Source organism: Oryx dammah, unplaced genomic scaffold (assembly GCF_014754425.2).
Source record: "Oryx dammah isolate SB20612 unplaced genomic scaffold, SCBI_Odam_1.1 HiC_scaffold_3, whole genome shotgun sequence".
Lineage (NCBI taxonomy): Eukaryota > Metazoa > Chordata > Mammalia > Artiodactyla > Bovidae > Oryx > Oryx dammah.
Window position 1 is genome coordinate 90,084,324 of NW_024070187.1, and position 10,250 is coordinate 90,094,573.

Genomic DNA, 10,250 nt, shown 5'->3' on the forward strand with positions numbered 1-10,250 from the left:
ATGGTTTCTGCTGGTGGTGAGCCAATCACATGACTCTGTCACGAATTTGGAAGGAAGAACTGAGAGATGAAGCATGTTCATGGGAGGCTCAGCAGCTGGAGCATCACAGAAGGTCAGGGCCAGGGAAGCCCCAGATGAGGAACCAGCCTGGGCCCGAGGACACAGAGGCAGCTGATGGGGAAGGCAGAGGAAGAGGGAGAGACACACGGGGCCTGGATCCTGCTGACCGTCCAGTTTCTACTGGATTCGCAGGAGGACTTACTGTTCTGCAGTTCTCACCCTTTGATTTCTACCAGCTTCCTCTTCCAATCTTAGAGAGAAAACAATCCTCTTTCTTGAGCTAGTGTGAGGGTGCCTCATTTCCTCTGAGAGCACTGCTCCTCTTTAATGCCAAGAAGTGGAGGACGATGTGATGTGTGAGGGTAGAATTTACGGTCACCAGGAATCTTTTGAAAGGGAAGAAGGTGCTAGTAATTGCTCTAGGATAACAGGTGTAAATAAGGCAGAACTGTCACAGGTAATGGGATGTATGATCACCTTCAGGATGGGAAAAGTGAACTAGAAGACCCAGTTTGTGCACCTAACTTCATCATGTGGTCTTTGATAAGTCACTTCTCTACGTTTCCAGGGTCATATAGGGGTAAAGGTAATTCAATACCCTAATATGTGCACGCGTGCTAAGTCGCTTCAGTCAGGTCCAATTCTTTGTGACTCTAGGCTGTAGCCCGCCAGGCTCCTCTGTCCATGGGATTCTCCTGGCAAGAATACTGGAATGGGCCGCCATGCTGTCCTCCAGGGGATCATCCTGACCCAGGGATCGAAACTGTATCTCTTAGACTACTCCATGGAAGGCAAATTCTTTACCACTAGCGCCTCCTGGAAGCTCCTAATTTGATACCCACCACTATCTATATTCGAATTTACAGTCTCGGTTTCCTTGCCTAGAAAATAACAGATTAAGCGATGCCTACTCTAAGATTCTATGTCTTTATAACCCTGAAGAGAGGCAAATCAGGAAATGGGGTTGCTAGGCAAGAAGGAGCCCTTGAAGATTATATATAGTTGATTGTCTTTATATAAACAAAAATGAAAATGTTTTACTCATTTGACTCTTTAAAAATATCATACAGCTTCACCAATCAGTGTTATCTGCTTAAACTGTCAGGGATTATATCTTATCTCTTCGAGCTCCAAGGTTGCTCTCACTCCCTGCACAGGCCAGCTGGTATTTGCCCAGGGCCTCAGGTTTCCAGTGAAGGGTAGGTGACTCTGTCATGTTCGTCCGATCCCTGAGCCCTAATGCTGCCATCCTTCCTTGGTCTATGAATAGGAAGCAAAGTGTCAACAGTCTCTTGCCCTCTCGCTGCTTCCCCTGCCAGCCCATCTCTTATTAGCCAACTTTACCTTTAGCCAGCTTGCGCCCTCATTTCTGGGAGATATTCAAACTGTCAGCAAGCCGAAAGGCAAATTTAATATCCTGCGCTGCAGAGTGGCTCTCAAGCACGGGTCACGTACCTGTGTCATAGAATCTCAGGATTTTGGAGCTAGAAGGACCTTTATCTACTCTTTAGTTCCTGTCTGTGAAAAGAACAGCTGGAAACAATAAATGTTTATTGTTGGCTGTACAAATATGTTGCCTATACAAATAACGATAACAAGTTCAGGCACCAGGAAGGGACTGTATTATATGCTTTACATCAATCCTTTTATTTCATTCTTGCAACAACTCAAAGGTAGGTGTTCTTATGACCCGCATTTTCAAGATGAGGAACCTGAGGTTTTGAGGGGGTTCAATAATTTGCTACTTGGCTTGTCCAATTTAATCCAAGTATTTGTTAGTGACCGAAAAAGGAGTTTTCACCAAGCTCTGCTGATTCTTAGGACACTGTTCTTTCAACTAAAACAATCAGAAGTGAGGCAGCAGGCAGTTAGCTTACCCATCACGTACCAGGCACTGCCCTAGTTGGCTAGGACAATTAGTGGGGTTACCAGATGAAATGTAACATAAAACCCTGCCCTTCCAGGTTCTAGACAGAAAAAGAGATTGCTGGGTCCCTGCAAAGCTCTGTCTTCAGGGAGGTCAAAATGCTCAACAAAGAGGGCCTGGCCCATGCTCAGAGTATCCTCCAGGATGTGGGTGTGAGCAGCCAAGAAGGGAAAAATTTCTCTGCCTCTTCTGCAATTGAGAAAAGTAAAGAGAAACAGTTGGGCTTCCCTGGAGGCTCAGTGGTAAACAATCCACCTGCCAATGCAGTACATGCAGGTTTGATCCCTGGATTGGGAAGATCCCCTGGAGAAGGAAATGGCAACCCACTCCAGTATTCTTGCCTGGAAAATCCCATGGAGGGAGGAGCCTGGTTGGTTAAGTCCATGGGGTCACGAAACAATCAAACACGACTGAGTGACTAAATAACAACAACAAAGACAAACAGTTACAGGGCTTTCTCAATGTAAGGCAGACTATAACAAGACAAGAATGGAACCAGACTGTCCTGGTTCCTTCCACTCTACTCAATAGCCGAGATCAAAATCTCCCTTCAGTCATCTCTGGCTGTTGTGGGCCCCAAAGACAATTATCAAATGAGACAGAGTCTTCTAATAGGAATTATGTTACTAAGCTTCTCACAATTAGGCCAACCTACTCATTTGATTTTCATCCTTTTTCTCTCTCCTCTTTTTGATGTAGACAAAGCAGGACATGGACAATCTTCAAAGGAAAAAAAAAATTAAGAACAAGGAATATAAGATTGTATTACAAGTATATTAAAGTAAGTTATGAATGAATTTTCCATAACAACGTTAATGGAAATGATGATGGAAGCTGTCAATGGGCACCTGTTCCAAGCCTGACACCTGCTTAGTGCTTTACACAGAGGACCTCACTCAGCTTCACAACAGCACACACACAGGCAGATCCTAGGTCTGTGTGAAGCTCACACAGCATATGGAGGCTGTCCCTAAGAAAAGAAAACACTGCATACAGAATTAGGTAGAGGGCCTTGGAAGGGCCCGTGCAAGTGAGGGACCCAAAGTGTAAGCTTTGTGAGTTTCATGGTAAATGCACCCCCAAGATGGCTAACATTCTCATTTCTCTCAGGAATGAAACAGGTTCAGAGAAGTTATGTAACTTGCCCAAAGGCAAACAGCCTAGAAATGTCAGGGCTAGGATTTGAACATAGGGTATCTAACCTCCAATCTCATGTATTTTTTATTTGCTTCTAACAAAAATAAAACTGCTATCATTTACAAATAACTATCGTGGTTGGTGGTGGTTAGACACCCCATGAACTGGAGCCCTCCAGGCTCCTGTGTCCATGGGATTTCCTAGGCAAGAATACTGGAGTGGGTTGCCATTCCTTTCTCCAGGGGATCTTGCCACCCAGGGATTGAACCCTTGTCTCCTGCATTGGTGGATTCTTTACTGCTGAGTCACCTGGGAAGCCCTACAAATAACTATACATACTACTGTATCCCATGAAAAGTACACCCATTTTCTCTAGTAATTCTTATAATTCTTCTATTTACATGAATAGTTGTTATCCTCATTTACAGATGGAAAAGCCTAGAATTAAGAAAGGTTAAGTACTAGCCTAAGGTTACCCAGTTAGTACACGGTGGAGCCGGATTCATGCCTGCGAATTAACCTGCCAAGTCCTTACTCTTTGCACCATCTTATGCTACCCCCCCTACAGGCGACCCAGGAGAGCGGAGTGGTAGTGATGGTAATGCGTGACCTCTGGTTGTCTTACCATATTTCCACGCCTGTCCACACCTAGCCCTGTCATTAGTTTCACACACCATGTGGTGCAGTGTTCCTTAACAGGGTGGTGAGCCAGTTCTGAAAGTTCACTTCTCCTGTACTTTCATTTACAGTCAGATCAGAGTCCATTCTTCATGGAGAAAACCACCTTTAAAAGCCAATCACCAAATATCAGTGCAAACTTAAGCTGCAGCCCAGCTGCCTTACAACTGCCCTCCACCCCCACCACCTCCCTACCCACTGCCCATGAATGTAGACCCACAGAGCATCCAAAGGCTGACAATACCTGAGGCACAGGGTGGGGAGATCACCCATCTCACAGACCTCTCCTGAAACAGCCTTTCAAAGCCACACAAGAAAATCCAATTGACTATCATTGGATTGCTTAACTCTAGACACCCAAGCAAGAGGTTACATCCTTAAAGAGGTTACATCCTTAAACTACCTTGCCATAGACAGGTGGACAAGGGTGGAGAGATTCAATTTAGTTTTTTCTTTGAACATGCTTTGAACAATGCCCTTTGGGAAGCTCAGACAGTGGGTTCTGTCACCCCTTGACAATGTGAACTTTTAAAAAATTAAACTATGCTTTGCCAGGGCATTTTTTTTTTTAAGTGGCTTCAGATTTCAAGTAATTGATGGCTTTTAGAAACCTCTATTTAAAAAATAGGTCTGTTGCCACCTGGAATGAAACAATTTTGCTAATTGGGATCGCAGTGACCAATTCTGGAGGAGGCCCCAGCTTTTATTATCTAGCCAACAGCAAGTGTAAACGAGTGGAAGAAATCAGGCAGTGATGGGTGCTAACAAGAAAGGCTTCTCCAATAACTTTCGGAAAAAGTGACCCCAGTAACTCTCTCTAGTTCCTCTTTCCACGAAGATTGGTGGATGTGGGTGAAAGGGCAGGAGAAATTACCACTGGTGAAATCATAGGATGGAGAGGTCTGAAGTGACCAGCTCTCCAGCCCACTCATCTGAGAGGAAGAGATGGGCTCAGATTAAGAATTTAAATGCAGCTTTGCCTAAGCTTAGGGTTGTTTGTGGAGAAGGCGATGGCACCCTACTCCAGTCCTCTTGCGACTCAGCAGCAGCAGCAGCACGGTTGTTTGAGAAGAGCAAGAAATCCATGTTGAGACAAAGCAGCACAGACTGCTGGTACAAGACACCAAGCTGCTAAGTCAGCTAGTCAGCACAGGCTCTGATGAACTGAAATGTCACCCAGCCCAGAGGCCTGGCCCGGCTACCAAGTGCCGGGCTCAGCCCAAGAAGGCAGGAGCACAACAGACTAGGCACCAGCCTCTCATCCCCACCTCACACCACTTCAAAGGCCAGGGCAAGCAGCCAACACACCTGCGGGGTGGCGGTGTCTTTCATTTAGTTTGTTTCTTCATAAAGTGGGAGGGAAATGAGTTTGGGCCCAACAGAGATTGGGGCGCGAGGAGGGCCCAGAAAACAAATGACAGAATGTAAGTGAAAGCCTTCTTTCAAAGTCTAGACCCACAGCCTTGTTTATTACTCTAAAAGGAACAGAATTATTCCTCTCCAGCCTTCCTTAACTCTTACCCACCCAGCCCAAGAAGACAAGGAAGAAAGGAGGCCCCTAGCCTCTGGACTAGGGTTATAAGGGGTACAGATCCACCCTGCACAAGGTTCAGCAGCGCGAGGGTGGGCTGGAAGTGTCCCCCCCAACCCCGCTCGACGCGCGCGCGCACACACACACAGCCCGCCACGCCTCACCTTCTCGATCGTCTGGTCCACGGCCTTCTGGAAGACTCGGGCCACCAGCAGCGTGATGCTAGTCACCAGCAACAGCAGGGACAGCGTCCCCACTGCGTAGAAGCAGCACCTGCCCATTCCGCGCACCGCTCCAGGGCCGGGCGGCCGGCGACCGGATGAGAAGGAAGGAGGGAGAGACGGAGGGGCGCCGGCGGAGCGGCCGGAAGACCCGGGACCCTCGGGCGCCCGCGGCCCAGCAGAGGGGCCCGGCTCCCGGCTCCGCGACTGGGCGAGAGCGGCCCCGCGTGCACCCGGCCGGCCGGAGGGGAGAGGGAGTCTCGCTTTGGTTTCGCTTTCTCCGGCCGGGGCCGCCGCGGCGTCCGCCTGGCGCAGCTCGCGAGGCAGAGGGAGCGCGCAGCGCGGAGACGCTCGCCGGCCCGGCCCGCCGCAACCCCGGGAGGCGACAGGCGGCAGCTGCGCGGGGAAGCGGGCGGGGCGGAGGCTGAGCCCGCAGTCATGTGCCCCGCGGCAGCGGCCGCGATTCGGCCCGAGCGCCCCGCGGCCGGTCCCGGGGGCCGCCCAGCGCCGGCGGCTCCCTGACCCTCGCCCAGCGACGCCCCCGCCCTCTCGCCGCACGCCCCGCGGTTACCGCGGGAAAATCGCCTGCTCTCCTCGTCTCTACTCTCTCCCCAAGATACGAGCTGCGAGCTACCAAGCACCGAGCGCCGGGGATTCAGGATGGATACACGCTGCCCCTGCTATCTACACGAGCTCACAAGTTAGCGGGACACTGGTACAGCAATTATAGCACAATGTAACTAGTGCTTTCAGAGGTGGATGAGGAGATCTGTGTCAGCAAGCACCTCTACTCGGGTGATCTAGCACCCCACGATGAACTGGTCGAGGGGGATGGGTAAGGGTTTGTCATGTGAAGGGTGTGTACAAAGGAGAGGGGAAGCTTTTGGAGAAGAAAAAGCTGTGTTAAGATATGGGGGGAGGTGGGGTGGAAAAAAAGAATTGTATTGATCAACCATGCTAGAGGTCTCTCCATTATTTCTATAGAAAAAATTGTTTGTATAGACATAATCATTCTATAGAATAATTAAGCTTTCATAATTAAGAATAAGCTTTATAAAAACTTAAAAATAAGGATATTGGGGTTGAAAAACCCGAGATTGCCGGAGGAAAGTCTTTTTTGACTCTAGGCTCTGGTGTGCAGTATGGGGTAGGGGTATAGAGGCCCCTTGGGGTCAGACTTTGAAGGACTCTTGTGTCTTGTAGGAGAGTTGGGACTTTATCCCTCCGCATTGGGGTCAGCAAGAAGCTTCAAGCAGGGGGTCCTCATGTTCTCATCTGCTTTGCTCACCAATGTGTTCTAGTCACCCCAGGTAAAGTCCTCACTCAGCAGAGACTCAATAAATATCAGCTGAACATCAACTATACCCCAGGCCTTGATTAGGTGCTCACACACCTATTTAATACTGGCAGCAGCCTGGTGGCTCTTTGTCCCGGTCCCCAACTAAAGCATCTGGAGGGGAGCACTGCTCTAGAGATTTATGAGGGAACAGGGTTGGGGAGCTAGACTTGGAGTGCAGGTGTGGTCTTGGTGAAGGAGAGAGGTGAGGAAGGAAGGTTGAGTTGAAAGAAGCATCTTATGCTACAGTGAAGCTCTAAGAAAGTTCAGCAAGGCCTTGGGGGAGTCTTCAAGCCAACCTACCCTGTCCCAGGAGCCCAGCGCCTCCCAGGAATAGGCTTCTTGTATTTAGTCATGGGCTGGGAGCAGCACTAGGAAACTGGCCTCTACGCCAAGCTGGGGATGAGAACCAGATGACAGATTTTAGGGCTCAGCAGCTGGGGCCATTGGTCATTTGTGCACGATCTGAGAAGTACATTTTCTTGGCTGCTATGGTAGTATTAATCCTCTTTTACACACAGGGGAACCACAAGGCTCTTAGGGGCGAGTAACCTAACAAGCCCAACCGGTTGCTGGGTGGTAGATCCTGCCTGTACCAGAATGCAGGCCTGGTGGCTTCCAAAGCCCTTCCCTTTTCTACCCTGTGCATTGCTGCCTCCCAGCTGCCATCAATGAGAATCTGGGACCTGGAGGTTCAGTTAGGAGACTTTGCTGACCACTTGGTGAGATGCTATGATGCATTAAAAATGGTGGCAAAAACTTAGATACTCCTTCTATTGAGTATTCTTGCCTGGAGAATCCCATGGACAGAGGAGCCTAGGAGGCTACAATCCATGGGGTTGCAAAGAGTCGCACATGACTGAAGCAACTTAGGGCAGCACACAGCTCTATTGAGAGGAGCGTCTACACGGTTTGCCTTGCACTTGGGCTGGATTTAGGGATGGAAAGCACCAAGTCACCATGTCCTAGAACTTCTGAAGATAGATCATAAACACTTGCAGTTTCTTCCTGGGCCTCTGGAAATAGTAGCTTTTGGTGCCCTGAGCCACCACTAAGCCCAGCTCCCCTGAGGCCTCCAAGCTGGAGTGAACAGGGAAAAGACCAAGGGGTGATGCCCTGCCAGCCTCTTGCTGCCCCCATTCTCCTGCTGCTGCTGCTGCTGCTAAGTCACTTCAGTTGTGTCCGACTTTGTGCGACCCCATAGACGGCAGCCCACCAGGCTCCCCTGTCCCTGGGATCCTCCAGGCAAGAACACTGGAGTGGGTTGCCATTTCCTTCTCCAGTGCATGAAAGCGAAAAGTGAAAGTTAAGTCACTCAGTCGTGTCCGACTCCTAGCGACCCCATGGACTGCAGCCCACCAGGCTCCTCCGCCCATGGGATTTTCCAGGCAAGAGTCCTGGAGTGGGGTGCCATCGCCTTCTCCAAGTCTCCTGCTACCTCCAACCATTTGAGTCTTGGGCCCCAGACATATGGAGCAGAGTGGTCCCTGCCTTGCCCAGCCCTGCCTGAAATGCAAAATAAACCACTGTTGTTGTTTGAAGCCACTAGGTTTGGGCATGTTACTGGGTTTTAGATAACTGGAGCAGATTGTGAGGGCAGGTCTGAGCCTGGACTCTGGCAATGACAGTGACCGCCCCTGTTCCCAGGTCTACCCATCTATAGCTACCAAAGGTCAGCAGCAGCTGCCCTAGAGAACCAGGCCTGGGTGGGGTCTGGAATGATTCAGCTCCTCCAAACCTCATGGCCAGGATGTCTGGGTGGTCCCCAGTAATGCTGACACCACCAGTAGCCTTTCCCTACCTCCAGTCCTGGCATGCTAACAGCCTGTTCTTTCCTCATCTCTGCTTCGGATTCTAGCTATCTCCCTGGGCTCTGTCCTGTGCCCCAGTTTGCTTCGGGGGCTGTGCCAGCCTGGTAGCCCTCACTTATCCCTTTCCTCAGCAGCCTGAGCCTGTGTGTGTCCTCTCCTGCACTAACTAGAAAAAAGTTTCGGTAACCTGCTTGCTTGAGTATTCGGCACCCAGTGGTCCAAGTTCACGTTGAATCCCCCTCCTCCATCTTCAGACTAAGACCAGTTTTCTGTCTGCAGGTTCTGTTAACTAGGCGAATGCCACAGTTACCCACCTACTCAGCCCTGGGCCACCAGCCTCAGGGCATAGCTCCTTCTTATTGTTCACTGAGGTCCCTTCTTGCCTCTTGTCTGGGCCACTTGGGGAGTAACAGACAGTGGGGATGGAGAGATGGCTCCAGATTTGATAAACACATCTTGGGAAGAGGGAAGCATCTGAACCAGAGTTTCCAACTCAGTTACTCTCGGTTCACCTTCCCTTTAAGGTGCTCTCACTGGACAAGAGCATTCCACCTCGTCAGGCGGCTGGCAAGCCACTTCCCCTTTAAAACTCTGGTCCAAACTGGACAAAAACCTCTTTCTTGGTTCCTCTTAGCACAGCTGACCAGACTAGCATTTTAAAAATGTACTAAACACTAAGAGAGAACAAAAAGGACCTAAATTTCAGAAAAAATAAACAGCTTAAAAAAAAAAAGAACTCATATTCCCAGAATAGCCATCTGTGATCCCACAGCAATTTCTTTCCTATTATAAAGAGCTGAGGACTTCTGAGCTCCTAGCCCAGCTGTCCTTCTGTTCAGTTTCCTCTTCTCCATCCCATGGTAACTACTGATGGAGACTTTGCCCACAGCCTCCCAAATTCTCATACAAGCTTCCAAAGCCCCTTGGGAGATCCTCTTCATTTCTGATCTGTAGAATGGGTCACCTTCTCTGTTCACTGGCCTCATTAGTTTTCTTTGAGCTGTTGAATCATCTTCCCCTCCAGATGAGCCTCCGCCTCTGCTTACAAGGAGTGGGTGCTGCGTGGCAGGTACACAGACTATTAAACTGCTCCCACGCTCTGGAGGGGTCAGATGGTGGAGGAGGGTTACTGCTGCAACTGGTTGAGTAGGAAGACTGATGCCCTGTTAGGGAGGTAGTCAGAAAATTTCCCAGAGACCCCTATATACCTAAAATCAGAAGAACAGGAACTTGAGAACAAGCGCCCTTGTGAATGAATGATTATTGGTGCCTGCTACAAATTACACAATCACTCAGGACTCAGAAGGAAAAAGAACTTCCTGCAAAGAGTGTAAGACAGGCTCCAGAACAACAGACTCTTAGTCAGGAAGCAATACTTTTTGGACCCCACTTTAAATTTAAAATAGTTATTATACTCAAAGGAGGTTAATTACATAGTCAACTGTATATGGTTATGTGAAAAGTGTTGATGTGTTAAATGTCAGCATTTAAAATGCACTGCAGTTTTTACAATCTTGTGTGGAATATAGTCTCTAAATGTGACTGTCAG

General features: G+C 49.2%; 1 protein-coding gene across 1 annotated transcript in view; it reads right to left on the minus strand.

Annotated features, from left to right (window-relative positions):
- Positions 1-6,001, minus strand: part of SCARB2 (scavenger receptor class B member 2) — an 80,475-nt gene extending 74,474 nt beyond the window's left edge. Inside the window, exon 1 of the mRNA XM_040237129.1 lies at positions 5,498-6,001. Coding sequence (XP_040093063.1) covers positions 5,498-5,614 — 117 coding nt within the window. The 5' untranslated portion in view covers positions 5,615-6,001. The remainder of the gene's footprint in view (positions 1-5,497) is intronic.
- Positions 6,002-10,250: the final 4,249 nt, after the last annotated feature.